This window comes from Neopsephotus bourkii, unplaced genomic scaffold (assembly GCF_033783945.1).
Source record: "Neopsephotus bourkii isolate Nb327-2 ecotype Australia unplaced genomic scaffold, CSIRO-AGI_Nbou_v1 NB_1638, whole genome shotgun sequence".
Lineage (NCBI taxonomy): Eukaryota > Metazoa > Chordata > Aves > Psittaciformes > Psittacidae > Neopsephotus > Neopsephotus bourkii.
The window spans coordinates 5,407,125-5,422,009 of NW_026902113.1; the positions used below are offsets into that span (position 1 = coordinate 5,407,125).

At 39.0% G+C, this 14,885-nt stretch overlaps 1 protein-coding gene and 1 long non-coding RNA gene across 3 annotated transcripts; one reads left to right on the forward strand and one right to left on the reverse strand.

Moving 5' to 3' along the window:
• Positions 1 to 3,390: 3,390 nt before the first annotated feature.
• On the reverse strand, positions 3,391 to 14,879 carry POGLUT3 (protein O-glucosyltransferase 3). Of its 2 annotated transcripts, none has more exons than XM_061374616.1 (8): positions 14,579 to 14,879; positions 10,979 to 11,176; positions 9,281 to 9,567; positions 8,665 to 8,881; positions 7,103 to 7,299; positions 5,952 to 6,146; positions 4,843 to 4,947; positions 3,391 to 4,016 (listed from the first exon to the last, which is right to left on the reverse strand). In XM_061374616.1, exons 1-8 carry the CDS (start codon positions 14,787 to 14,789, stop codon positions 3,891 to 3,893), a joined length of 1,536 nt encoding a protein of 511 aa, XP_061230600.1. In that variant the 5' UTR covers positions 14,790 to 14,879; the 3' UTR covers positions 3,391 to 3,890. The 2 variants fall into 2 exon arrangements, with proteins under 2 accessions (XP_061230600.1, XP_061230601.1); XM_061374617.1 differs by lacking the exon at positions 14,579 to 14,879 and adding an exon at positions 11,560 to 12,205 and having other exon boundaries at positions 10,979 to 11,172.
• On the forward strand, positions 7,183 to 10,143 carry LOC133223688 (uncharacterized). The gene is made up of 3 exons (XR_009728654.1): positions 7,183 to 7,315; positions 8,683 to 8,793; positions 10,032 to 10,143. It is a non-coding gene; the product is annotated as an uncharacterized LOC133223688 (long non-coding RNA).
• Positions 14,880 to 14,885: the final 6 nt, after the last annotated feature.

Genomic DNA, 14,885 nt, shown 5'->3' on the forward strand with positions numbered 1-14,885 from the left:
ATAAAATCTTGCAGTTCATCACTGCACTTGCAGAGAATGCTTTTGAAAAGCTGAACCAGTAAAGGAGCTGATAATATCCTAGGTTTATGCAATGCTTCTTTTCTTTATTATCATTTCTTTGCAAGCTTCTCAAACATGCTCAAACAGGTGATGTATATTTTCCCTGTCAGCTCTCCTCCCTAACCAAATAATTTACTTTCTAATGTAATAAATGCCGGGCGTATGCTTCCCAGGATGGATGCTTGAATCTAACATTCCATCAGGCAAGCTTTGATTATAGGGGTTTTTAATTATGAATCTACAAGGCAGACCTGGCACAATAGTTTCATGAAACCAGTGTATGAGTTATCTTGAGGTATATCTCAAAAAATACAGTCTTAAAATGTACTGAATTTATATCTCCTTTACGTTCAACAGACCATAATTTATTAATTCTCATTTCAAGGTGAAACTGAGGTTGGGTGAGTATTTCCAAATGTGGGTGCCTAAATATATTAGGACATGTATATGACATAACACAAAAGGACTAATCTTCTGGAGTGTTCAGTGTATGAAACTACTGTTTAGGTTAAAGAGAGTTGAAAGTAAGGAACCTGCAGTAAAGGCTCTGCATGACCAATGTTTTTTAATTCAGACCATTTCTATATAAATTTGTGTTTGAAAATATTGGCCCTGGACTTTAGGACATACTATTTCAAACAAATAAATGTGTCTCCACCACCAGTGATAAGTTCTAGAGTCTGTTAAAAATGACTGCCATTGATGAAAACAGGACAGGTTTTACTCTGACTTAAATCCTATGTTTTGCGTTAAAATCTGAAGTTACTGTACTGTATGGTAACTGTTTTTAAAATTACCATGAACTGCTAGGTGTACAAGAAATATACTCAGTTGCTGTTTAAGAACTACTATAGAATAACAGAAACTCTAGTGTATGTATGTTGCTTAAAAATGCCACGCAATGCATGTATTACACTTTACTTGTACAGACAGGTTTTACTGAATATTTAGCAATTCCTGTAACACACCAGCCTAAAGTGTATCATCCTGTCATCAAACTAAAATAGATCTGACATTTTTCTGGCCTGGAGGGGCAATTGTTGCAATTGCTCTTCATTATAATTTAAATTGCATATAGTACCACCAGTGGAAAGAGGAGAGGCTTCTTTGCCTTACCTTTTATCTTCAGAAGATCTGTAGTTAAAAATTGAAGCAGATTTTCTCAAACGAATAAGCACTTTTAATGAAAGTTCTACTGTGTCTCTACTGTTTTTTAATTTTGGAAGGAAGATGCATATATTAGTATTTTTCAGGATATTTCTTGCCTCTAAGCTATAAAAGCATCTGTTAAGACATTCTGTGACAAACTAGTCTTTGCTTTGAAGTGATGCTTACTAAAAAAACAGGGAGGGTTTTCTGGCAGAGGAGAATTTAGAATAGGTGTTGTTTCTTTCTTCTTAGGAAGGAAGAAAGGAGGGATAAAATCTTCACATTTATTTGAATTCATGACCATTTGAATTTTAACTGATCCTTCTTCCAGTTTGAAAGACTTCTGTTTCAAGACAGTCTTTCCTACACAGATATTTCCAAAGAACTCTGAAGTATGAGTCATGACTCCCCTTGTTCTCTCCCATTTTAAAAATATAAACAGATCATTTTTGGACTTCTGGTTTGAAATACGTGTGTGAGGTAGAAAAAAACCTTGTTCCGTCAACCATCTTTTCTGCTTAATTGCTTATGCGGAGCACACCATTTCCACAAATACTGGTGAATATAAAAGGCACATGGTGAAATAGACAATATCACAAAATGAGATTATATCATACAGTAAAAATTACTGTATACAGAGAAGGGAAGAGGAGCACATGCTCAGTTTTTAGTATCACCTTCAGCAATGGAACCCTGTTCCTGAAATTTGGTATAGAAAATATTATGGCAGATGAGCTGAACATGTAATTATAGCCTAAAATTCTAGGACTCATTGTCATGTTAAATAAAAAAAAAACAACCACTATATATAGTGTTAGAACCAGAACAAAGAGAATGATGGGTAGGGCAACATGTTTCAGGTTTTTTCTTAACTGGCATAATGTAATAAATGAAAGATGGAGAGTTGCATGAACCTCTTTAGAAACCTGAAGTTCTTTCTGTATTTAGCATACTGAAAAATCTAGTCTTTCTTCCTGTTGTAGTGCAGAAATTTTGTTTCATGTATTTTGTAAGAGTAACTTGCAGTGTAGAACCAAGACTAAAGCCTGCATGAAGTGCAGAGCACTAGACTTTGTGCACCAATTAGACAAGTCCACAGACTTAAGACAATTCTCCACAGACTTAAGGCAATCCTATTCCTAAGCCATTATCTGAGTGTACCCAAGTATGAGGCTGCTCAGGCAGGCTGCATTAGCCAAGCCAAAAATGCAGAGGACAGAAATGGGTGCTTGTGGGCATTGGTCTTGGTACTGGCATTGGTGTCTCCTTACAGGACTGTTTATGCATTCTGAACTGGAGAACCTTAGGTAAAAATCAGCAGAGGTACTGAGAGCTGCACCCAGGACTAGCATTTTTCCTCTTCCCCACATCCAAAGGCACGCTTTATTGCAATGGTATGACCAGCTCCTTCTGGTCCTGTGAATTTTGTATCCTTAGCTTCATGGCTGCACAACTTCAGTGGAAGACCTGAAGACCTCTTCTTCAGACTGAAACTAAGGCACTCTGGAAAAATGGTTTTGAATCAAACCAATAAAGACAGTTGGCTTCCCAATTGCTTAGTATGGTCTCTAACACCTAGACTCTTAGAAAATGCAGCATAGTTTTTTTTCTGTCATGTTTGAACCAAAACAATGAAGTTTGATCTGCTGTCTGATCTCAGTATAAGGTTAGGTATGATCTAAATTCAGAAAATGGCTAATATCCCTCTAGGGACTCAGGCACAGGAGAGAGTAGCTCATGAATCCAAGTGAAAAGATGGTTAGCTCTACACAGAAGTTAAACCTACAGTCTACAATTCTGCTAACAAATTTCAGTGTGGGAATATTCAAGTAGCCTAGAATACTGTAGACTGTATTGTTAAACTAAGGCACCAGTATTTCAAGTGGTCTCACCTGAAGTTCTTAAGTCCTTTTGTGGATCTGTGCCTATATTCACAGACATGCTTACTGGCAAGAACAGGTTTTCACAGTGGTGTCCTGGCACTCAAAGCCCTTTGATTGCTACACAGTCTGCTTTAAAGCAGCATTTAACTTCGGTAATTCACAGCCATGGTGCTTATAAAATATTATTCTGATCTCTCCCCCTTGTCTTCCTTTCCCTCTGAAATTCATAAATAGTCTATCATATTCTTTATTCTGTTATCTGTCATAGACCACAAAATAATCTCAAAACAACAACAGATTTGATATCTGTAAATCTCAAATACTTTCTTTGTCTAGTTAGAAAACTGTTTTGTATACAAGAAACAATCTAACACTGAGGTAAACTTTATGAAGAAATCATAACACTGTTTTAGTATGTTGCAAATGCTCCTTTAGAATAACCTCCAGTGACTCATGGAAGATCTTTTGCGGATGACTAGTTCTTCGTAAAACTTTGGTAACTAGGTCCCAGCTGGAACACAAGCAGCACTGTGCTCTTCTTCCTGATGCTGCAGTATATCAAATAAACCCCTTAGATGCTCCTCATTACAGGTTCAGTATCTGTCTGGTGGTGGTCAAGGTTACAAAATTGTGGGAACCAACCTTGTAGAGCAGAGTCAGTGTGAAAAAGAGTATGTTAAGACAAGAAGAATACATAAGTAAGAATGTTTGCTAGTGCATAATTGTCTTAGATTTCACAGCTTAATTCCTATTTGAATTCTTGCATTGTAAGTGGGTGATTTTCTTCATCCGGTACAGTTACAGATCTTCCCTTAAAGGCTTTTTCCTGTGGCAGCTGCATACTGAGTCTCTGTCATCAGGCTGAGGTACAAGTTCCATTCCATCCCGTATTTCAGGTTTGCTGGCTTGGCGTTTGGCATATTTCTGAAATATGTAAACAACATTTAGGGATGCTGTAAGCTCCAACGTATAATTCATGAAACAGAATTTTCCTCCTCCCTTCCACTCACAAGCTTGCCTTTATCCAGGCTCCTTATGTCATTGTTTACAACCTGTGTACAAGGTGTCTTTATAACACACCTACTAATAGGCTACATTACCTCTGAAACCTTCCTTTAATGTCTTCTCCTGTCCTATTATTAATGGTAATTTCAATATTGCCATTATTTGTGCCTCTAACCACTTCATGCAGATAATGCTATCATTTCTGTACACTGAGCAGTTCCAAACTTTGTGCCAACCTGTGGCTGCTGAGGCTGAGATTTAACCCAGCACAGGAAAACAGGAAAAAGAAATTAGTACTTTCAGAGAACAGAAATTTCTTTCACCAGAGATTTGCATCTCCCTGGGAAGCAATGACTGTTTGGCCTGCTTCACGCCTTACCACCCTACTAGTTGTACTTCTGGAATTTCTTTTTCATATATTCACTGTTTTGTAATACAGCACAGTAACTAATGAGTTAAGCATGAAGGCAAAAAGGAAGAAAGCTGTGTACAGACTATCCCCTGTGCCTATTAGAAACCACATACCAAGTGACACTGAAACCAGGTCTGGACTGTGGGGATGGGGCAAAAGAACATAGCATCTGATTCTGTAAACCAACTTATGTCAGTTAATGAAGTAAGTTTTATGAAAGTTCTTCAAACTGATCCATGAATAATATGAACCATGCCTGCTGTTGATTGAATATGAAGTTTGTAGCACCAGTAGTAGTTGGGGAAAATAAGAAAAAGGATCTACTGTGCTAACCTCGAGCACTTTGTAATAGTAGCAGTAAAGCCTGTGAGGCTGAAGTAATTCTCTTGCCATTAATTGTCCTTCTTTAGCAATTCCTCTCGCTTTTTCATCATTTTCCTGCAAAAATTGAGATGAAATGAATGAATAATAGAGCAATCAGCGAGTTACTCAGAGCCTGGCTGGCATTAGAAGTTCTATTAAAGAAGCTACTCAAATCTGTAACTTTATGTGCAATTACTGGTAGACTGTAAAGGCCCACTTTAAATTGCAGATTTTTAAAAAACACCAGACTGCTTTTATGGTCACAACCGCTCCCTTGGGGCTATCAATAACAGCTTTCATAGGTAATTGTACCATTTGGAAAACTAAGTTGATTACTACTGTACTGTTTTGTCCAAGACACAAGCCTCTTCAAAATCAGGTCCAACATCTTCCAGACATACTTAGTTTTGCAGAAGACAAAGCCACAGCATTTGTCCTCTCATACACAATCCAATTTGATGTCTTCCTTTAAAAAAATAACTCCACTTGTATTCATGTAATTACTTCCAAGTTTTTTAGGTCTCTATATCAAAGCTTTTAGTATTCTCATCTGATTCTTTACGAAGAACAACAGTACTCTCAGAATATAAACTTTTCCTATGTTTTTTAACTCAATAGTTAAACTTAAAGCACAAATTGTGTTTTCAATCTCACACTGATAATGGTTTGTTTGGTTACACAACGGTCTCATTCTGAGCATGTTACAGAGCAGCAATTTTTGGTACATTCAAACCAAACATGCAGTGACTTCTGTTCTAGTCAAGACCTAAAAAAGATAATAGAATTATTTAAGTGGTATTTAGGATTCTGGGTGTTTTTCTGAAGATTAGCTGCGTTAGTCAGTATACCAAGACTCTGACTCACTAAACATTTCTGCATATACCTAAAATGAATTCTTTAGCATTTCCCTCAATAGAGGTGGTTACTTGAATAAGGCCTTCCCATCTTACATTAACAGCAAAATGTACTTCCTTTATCCCAAGATCTCAATATCAAGTTCATGCATATGGAAAAGAGAATATTAATATAAATAGTTTACATATTTATCACTTTGAACTTGAATTAGTAATGGAACTTACCTTGGCCCATTTTATTTTCTCCAGCAAGTCCTCTAAGTTTCTCTTGATAGGAACATAATGTTTCCAAGGTTTCAATCCAATATAAAAGTGTTCATAGTACTGGGAATCTTGCTTCAATACTAGGCTGTCACCCAGCAAGAGGTATGGAAACCTGTAAGCTGCTACAGTCCCATCTACATTCACTTGGTATTTGTACTACAATATGAAGATAGAAGAAGAAAAGGTGAAAAGATGTGAATCAGAATAGGAACACTGACTGTATAAAAGCTTATTTTCACAGGCAATGATTAATTGGGTTTATTAATTCTCATCTTCAAACCTGTTTTAATGTTAAGCAGGTGTGGTTTGGCTATAGATAATGTAGTATGGGTAACATAGTTTAAAAAAAAACACATTTGTTTTCAACCCAAGACTGACAGTCAAGAATGTTTGTGTCACACGAACTGCCTCATGGGTATTCTATTAAAGCTGGGAATGAACTAAAACTAATCTATACTTAAATTAAAAAAGTCTGATTTAAAATTATGGACTTATGTAGAGTAATCTGAAACATATATAAAATAATTTGAAACATTACAGTAAAAATAACCATGAATGTACTGCTGTGGCAGTAAATGCTCTTCGCTGTTACAGCATTTCTGATATATTAATCTCTTGAACAGAACTTCAGTTGCCATATATTATAATGGCTTTTTACAGGACTCTGTCCCTTTTACTTTTTTTACCACAGCTGCAGTGGAATTTGTGTGTTACAGTGCAACAAAAACACCCATCTATTTTTCCGGCTTGCTACTACAAGGACTCTGACATCCATAACATACTTGCAATGGACACACATTGTGCATTGCTTTCCTATATACCCCAAAGAAAAGAAACCCTGATGGTGAGAAATCAAATTTCTCAATCTACTGAATAAATCTCCCAAGAACCCTCTTTAAGGAGCTCCAGGAAAAAAGTATAGTGGCTTCTTCTAGAAGTGTGTCACACCATGACTTTGATTACAGGTGGTCTATTTACCCCAGGTGAACCAGTGCTCCCAGTGTAGCATAATTGTTTTGTTTACTGAATGGAATTCACAGAAGTAAGCCTTGTCTTCTCATCTGATAAGAACCTGAAGCAAACTTAATCCAAGACTGTAATTTGTTTGCTACCTTAAAGAAGTCAAAGAAGCCCATCAGCGGAACCTTCCCCAGCTCTTTTTCTTTTTCTCTGAAGAAGAAATACCCTGTTATTCCAGCATCTAGTAGTTCTGGATTTTCCTTGGATAACTTGGCAAGACTGAGACGTTCTTCTCGGCTGTCTCGACCTCTGAATAAAGCTTGCTCTGTTTTGTTTTCCCAGGATGGGCCTACAAGCATTGAGTGGTAAGTTAAAAGCAAACAGTAATGAGATGTTCATGGTATGTTTAGTGCAAACAAGGAAAATGCTATGAAGGTGGCATTATGCTCAGAGACATGGTAAAACAGGCATGATTTCTTGTAGTGAATCCATAATCCTTTATTAATCATGGGCTTACACTCCCAGTTCTGGCTTGAATTTTGGGATGAGAAACCAAACCAGTTACTTAGAAAAATCAGAGAACTGCTTTTCCACTCAAGAATTTTATATTTAAATAACTTGAAATATCTTGCAAGCTACAGAAGGGATTATAATAAAATTATGTAAGTACAATACTAATAATTAAAGTAATTGTCCATCCACAAAGCCTGCCACAATAACTAAAATTTCTTTAGTAAAATTTACTTGTCACTTAGCAATTTAGTTAGGTCCTTGAGAAATCACTTAATGATGACTTAAAAAAGAATAAAAGGCTATATGGTATCCTCAAAATACTTAGCAAGAGCCTGGAAGACTTCATCTCTGCTTACTGCCTGATTTTAAAAACATGAAATATGTTCTTCCTCATCTTCTGCTGGAAATTTCCTTAAAGGACCTACTAAAGTGGAGTACGCTCTTACCATCTTCTAACTGGAAAAGCAGCTGTATTAAATCAGTAAACACAGTGCTTCAAACAGGTAATTGAACTAAATGACTTTAAAAGTTAATAAAGAAAAGAGAAACTGTGAACTAATGAAATAAAAAGAAGTATCTCCTCTTACTCCTTAAGTATTGTTCATGCCATTTATCTGATCCCTAAGTATTCATTAGTTTCCTGAATGGGAGAAAGACACCTGTCAGTAAAACTGACTCTTCCTTCAAAGAAAAACAATTTAGAAGATCCCACTCTGAGGTGGGTTTATTTTATATACAGAGAGTATTTTCTTATTTGAAAGAGGCTGCAGCATAGTACTGGTTTACTTCTTTTGGGATTCAAATTCATTTTTATGTAAACAGGACACTGGGCCACATCGCTGTCAGGAAAAGGATTACTATTTGATTAGAAGGAACATATTCAAGACCTTCACTGAGGAGAAAGGCCTTTTAATTGTATTTACTTTTCTTCTGACAGGTCACAGTAGCTATCTTCTGGATACCTTTAAGTTAAAATTCACCATTATTGTACACTGGACTTAAGTTTTGGCTCTAAATCCATATTAAACACCTGCTTAGTAGTAGCGTTAAAAGTGTTTACACTCTGTAAAGACTGACCTGCCTGTAGTAAGAGACCTCCTAAGCCACTTGTGAACTAAAGACTTTAAAACATTATTTGAATGCAACTTGCTGCTTTGATAGTTTACAAATCCTTTCTTTAACTCCATGATCTCTCATTTACCTGTATTTCCTTGAATAGAAAGGAGATCATTTGTGACTCCACGTAGGGTTTCAAGAGTTGAGTGGGTTACATCATATGTTGGAAGAACTATATCTCTTGAATCCAAAGAGCCACACCATGAAATGACAGGTATAGGACCAGGCGTATCATTAGCTTTCCGATACTCAACTGGCCAATCTCCAACATTAAGATAGAACTCCACATCAGGAAGGTGAACCTAAATGTATACCCAAGAAAGGATAATAACAAAGACAGAAGTTGTCATATACATTCGTCGGGTCTCTAACGTCATGCAGAATCAATAAACCTCCTAGTTAGTTAATAGATTTAGCTGAGTTTAAGGGATGAATTTCAAGTTTCTCCCTGTATGAAAGGAACATTCACAGAGACCAGCAAAAGCCTTGCAGAGTTGGGCCTTACCCCCTGCAGTTTTCCTAGCAATTTCATTACTGTCAGTTCAAGTCCCTAATGTTATATCCCTGAGATACACTCTCATCTTGATGAAAAAAACTGAAGTCAAATCTTATTTCAGGGATTATAGATCTGAATATACAAGAAATGCAGTATTGCCATATTAGAACATGACTCAATAGCCTTACATGATAAAAACTGATACCTTTCTTGCCAGTGACAGGAGCATTTCATCGGAGAACATTTTGAAGTCTGTATACTTCCCTAAGGAGCGACGGTAGATGCGATTATCGAGAATAGTGTAATGAACAATAGCACCTCTTGTTTGACTGAACTTTGTTGGGATTTCCTTAAGCATTCGCTGAAGGTCAATGGTGGGGAAAGAAGTGAAGTCCTTTGTAATCTGAGGTTCTTGGGATGGACAAGACATAACATTCTGCCAGATCTCAGGGTCCTCTTCAGGACAGTCACAATATTCATGATAAACTGGTCCTGCAGAAAACAAAGCACTGAGAGTCTGTATTTGTGATTCTATATCAACCATAATTCCCCAGACACACAGTCATATGCATGTAGACACTATAGTGGCTTGACATTTTTTATTCAAAATTCCCCATAGTTTTCCTGGGAAATCATCATCCCTGTAACATTTCTGGGATTTTGCAGTGTAACTGAAAAAACAGCAACATTCTTCTCTTTTCAGAAATCAAAACGCAATTTTTTGTTCTCAGGGTAAAATTAATCTGCAAAATGAAGCTCTATTACTGTGCTACCTGCCAAGAATGTAGGATATTGTAATACAGAATTGTTCTAACAGTATATAACTACCAAAGCTCAGGTATTAAAGAGTTTCATTTGTAGCCTAATTCAGAACTGTGATACAACAGTCTTTACTTGTGGCATAACGCGTTTTCTTTTATGTATAATCAGCTATTCTTTCTGTCCTTTTTAAGCAGAGGTGTGAGCAAGAGCCCCATAGAGCATGAGAAAAAGCCCTTATGTCATAGACTTCTAATCAAAACAGGTTCTGTCCTGTGTCATAGTTTCATGGCTGCTGGCAAAGGTGCATCAGCAAAAAGAAAACATCCTACTACCTTGAGGACTCAGGACAGTTTCATTTCAGTTTGAAGAGGTTTCTAAGTTTATATTTAGGAAATGTTATTAAAAAGGAAAAATAAAACCATGCCCAGATTCTCCTTAGAGTGGTGAACTGAAATAAGTCTCTCCAGAGAAGTAACTTTATATTGTTTTTTTTTTTTGCTAAACAGCTGTCCAATTGAGAGCAAGAGGAGGGAGTTGAAGAAGCAGATCTGGAATGAGAGAATAATTTGCTCTGGTTTCCTTCCTTTTAAATATTTTTTTCATTGCATTGAATTAAACTGGGCTAATGAAGAGGAAGTTAAAGATTGTCTGGTTAAAGAAATACCGTCTTTGTTGTTATGAAGGATCACACTTTTTAGAAATCACAGACATTTGAAATATAAAATGTTGGGGACAACACAAACTCCTTCCTTTTGCAGGTAGTATTTTCTACCTTAGAAAAAGATAACACAATGTTTAAGTGAATACTTGCTTGGAAACTGTAAAAATACAAGCATTGCTCTCTTATTCCCTACCAAATCTGAAGTGATCCATTCCCTTATGCAAGAGGGAAGAGGAGATGTCCAGACACTTCACCTTAATGTCAGGGGCCATAATCTACATACTTATGCATCTAGGTCCTGCAAGCTGGCAATGTACAGAGATTGTCGCTGCTTACATCTCTGTATAAGAACATTTCTGAAGAGACCACATGAACAAGGTCAAATAAACCTCTAATTTTCCACCTCTTCCTTTAGCAGTAAGTTAATCCATAGCATTTCTGTGGCTGCCACTATATATTAGATAAAAAACATACTCTTACCTTTTAAAATATAAGGAGATTGCGCTACATGCTGATCACCATAAAGTATCTCAATTTTTAACCCTTTTCTGACACTCCCATACATCCGATACCGCATAAGAAATGTGCCATCATTTCTATCCAAAGGCCGAGGAGTATAAATTCTGGTGCCTTCTTTTGGGGAAAGTGCTTTAATTACCACTTTAAACTCTGTTCTTCCTGAAAAGAGTAAAATAAAACCAGACAAAAGCACTTTAAGCTGACGGAATCACATAGATAAAATAAAGGTGAGAGCAAACTCTACTGGATTAAGTCCATGGAATTTTGTTTAATTTTGCACTAGAAATTTTTTGATTACACCAAGTTGGTAAAATAAATTTCCAGTAATGGAAGATCATCCTACCAAATTTTCTTGATCATCATATACCTAATAAATGGAAAACCTGTAGATGGAGATAAAAAGTTAAATAATGATTACAAGATAGAAGGAAATTCTAATAGCATTTTGAAGCAGATTAGGTTTAATACTAAGTTTTCAAGTTAGTGCTCTCTGAAGTAAGAAAGTTAGGAAATCAAGTTAAAATAACAGGAGAAAAGAATACTTGCCAGCTTGTGGAAAGGCAGTTGCAGCATGCGGGAGTCAGATACAAAGTGTTCACCTTTGGGCTGCAGCTGACTGTCTTGCAAATTTAAAGTCCCAGCTACTGAAAAGCAGGGATAAGAGAATGATAGTAGATAAAGATGTTCCCTGGACATCTGTCTGACCTGTGCTTAAAGATCACCAACATTTGATCATTAATGCAACGTGACATTTTAATGGGGCATGGAACACCTTGCAGACAACATGAATATGCATAAATATAAATCTGTTACACTCCCTTATTTTTGTCACAAATGGCCAGCCTGAATTTTATTCTTCAAAAAAAGAAGGGAAAAGTTATTCACCAAATATTATAGTCTAAACCTTGCAAACCAAACAAATGAATGCATGTTACAACAAAGCAGTATACAGAAAGAAATGAAACTGAAAAAAATCCAGATAAAATCAAGATGTTATTAAAATTCCAATGTGTCCCAACAGCACTAAATGACTGAGATGTTACAGTTAATTCATGACTGTCACAGCTTGGGAGCTCTACAGCTTGGATCTATGTCAGTAGAATTGACTCAGATTGGCTCATCTGCATCCTAAGACAGTTCTTTTTCCAAAATGTGATTATATATTACAGAGAAGATGTTTTCAAACTTCAGTCTGATAACATAAGAATTATAGGCATCAAAGTAATTTCTGGGAATCAATTTTCATTCCACATTTGCTTTATCTTCCTTGAATTAGTGTGAATTCTGCAGCCAGTTTCAAAACTGTTCATGAGTCAAGATACCCAGAACTATTCAGAGAGTAGTTAAGTTCTTTCTAAATATATCCTCCAGCTCTTCTTCAATGTGTGCAAGATTGTGTTGTACCATGCAACTTGGTAATGAAACATAGTGGAGAAACAAAGAATAACGAGGATCACAGAATCACTGTGACCTCAAGGTCACCTAGTCCAAACCTCTTGCTCAGGCCAGGCTGCCCAGGACTGTGTCCTGTTAAATTCTGCATACCTCCACAAATGGACACTCCATAATTTGGGTAATCTGCTCCAGGGTCTGACCGCATTCACAGTAAAAGAATTTTTTCTTGTGTTCAGAATGAATTTCAAGTGACTTCTTCCTGTCTTCAGGAACCTCTCCTGTTTGCTGGGATCTTACAGAGATGATCACAAGTGGCCTCACAATGATGTCAGCCAGCTCCCTGAGCACTCCTGGGTGCGTGCCATCAGGCACCACACAAGCTGGGCATGCCCAGATATTTAAGGGTTCCTCAACCAGTTCCTTCTCCACCAAGGGTAAATCTTCTTTGTGCTAGACTTTCCCTCTGGTTTCAGGGGCCTGGGATTCCTGAAGGCTGATCTTACCAGTAAAGACTAAGGCAAAGAAGGCAGATTTATTTAACTATCCCAGCAGGGATATTCTGAGATGTATTTAGTTTATATTGGAAAGCAGTGCCCTAACAAATATTACTAACTGCAGTTCCTACTGACAGTTTACAAACAGAATTTTAAACATTTCAAATCATTTGAGAACTGAAATTTATAGCCCATGTCTGTATGAGTACATTCAACCGTGCACATGTGATGGAATATAATCAACTGTGCCATTATATTGTTAAAGGATCCTTGGCTCCTAATTAATTGCTGGCATGGCTCAGCAGTTAGCATGGCCCAAGCCAGCAGCTCTTCCGTTTTGGCAGCATGCATGCACTGCCTCGGAGTGGAGCCTACAGAATGTCATGGTGTGAATGGAGACCGCTCCTTGCCAGATGGCATCAGGAGCCGGAAACATTCTGAAGACACTGAACTTACTAATATAAATACTAACATGAACATACTGAGGTCAAAGGTAGGTTCTCAGTGCCCATCTCCTATCAAGTTCATCTTGGAGGATTTAAACTAGCACAAGAATCCAGCTGAGCTTGACACCTTTTTACCTTTAGCAGCCTTTTGTTTGAACCCAAGGCTCTCCCCACGTGGCTGAAATCACCCCAACACTTCACTGGCAGTGTGCAGTTGCATTGTTCAGTACATGTCAGTAGTACTGACTTGGTGCTGCAATCCAGCGCAGCAGCTGGAGAAAGTCCAGACCTGAAATAAGTGGGGTTTTGTCTGACTGAATACATAACCTCTATGATAGATGCCTGCTGTTTAACTGCACAAGCAGCAGAAGCCTGCTAGCTGTAAGACAGGAAGAGCCCATGCACACCCAGTAGGTATCTTCGCAGTGCCATCTATACCAATATTAACACAGAGGAAAATAATGAGCTCTACCTTATTACATACATTAGGAACACAGGATTGCCACTGCATGGCTATCTCATGATGAAATCCTCAATGCGAAAGTGGGTTTTATTCTAAATTACAACTACTAATACAGTGTGTGAAATTAACTTGCAGCAGAGAAGAGCTGACTGGCAGCATGCTGCCGGACTGTGAGAACAAACCCCAGTTCCTACCCTCTGGATAACTGTCGGGGCGATTTGTGCTTGTGCTGAGTAAACAGGAGGAAAATTGCTCCTTGTTAAAGAAGCAGCAGTAGGATAACGGAGCCCAGAGTGCCGTGCTGAGACAGACACTGTAAGCAACTGGTGGTGTGTTCACCACTACAGCAGACAATTACATCAGAACTGCTGAGCAGGGTTCTGCGATTTCTTTACCAAGAGCGCTGGTTTATCCAAGCTTGCTGCTGTAAATCACACACTTTCGAGCCTACGGGCAAGACGCAGAGCTTTACGGAAGGAGGCACTGAGCTGCACCAAGAGAAAGGAGGGATATGACCATGTGCTCCACTGATCCGACCGCCACCGGACCAGCGTGTCCCGGGCGATGCAGGACCGGGCGGATGCTGAGAGGGGCTGGAGGAGAGTGGGGCAGCAGCGCTCGGGAGCAGGGAGGGAAGGAAGAGGAAGAGGGAGGGGGGGCAAAGAGGAAACACGGAGTGCTGCTCCCGCCGGCTCCTCCGAGGACACCGGGGGCACCCGGGCCGGGGTGCCCATCCCGCCCGCCCGCAGCCCACTCACGGTACCTGGCGGGGAGCGGGAGAAGTTGCGTCCGGTCGCGCTGACCGCCTGGATGTAGAAGTACCGCACAGGCAGGGCGAGCCCCGCCGCCAGCCCTGGGCCCCACGCCAGGCTCCGCTCGGCGCTAACGGGGTCCGCTGCCTCCGCCGGCCGCAGGAGCGGCATCGCGGCGCCCAGCAGCAGCGGCAGCAGCGGCAGCAGCCCAAGCCTCCCCATCGCCCCGCCGGGCCACGCACACCGAGCGGGCGGCCGGGGCCTCCTCCGGACGTGCGCGGCCCCGCTCCCCGCGGGCGGTCGCCGCCTGCTCCCCGC

What these genes read in the sequence shown, in the direction of transcription:
- POGLUT3 (XM_061374616.1), bottom strand. Translation starts at nt 14,789, where the DNA reads ATGGGGAGGCTTGGGCTGCTGCCGCTGCTGCCGCTGCTGCTGGGCGCC. An exon ending in ATCTCCTTATATTTTAAAAG is followed by an intron (nt 9,568 to 10,978) that starts GTAAGAGTATGT and finishes TGTTTTCTGCAG; the next exon opens with GACCAGTTTATCATGAATAT. An exon ending in GCTTCTTTGACTTCTTTAAG is followed by an intron (nt 6,147 to 7,102) that starts GTAGCAAACAAA and finishes TTCATATTGTAG; the next exon opens with TACAAATACCAAGTGAATGT.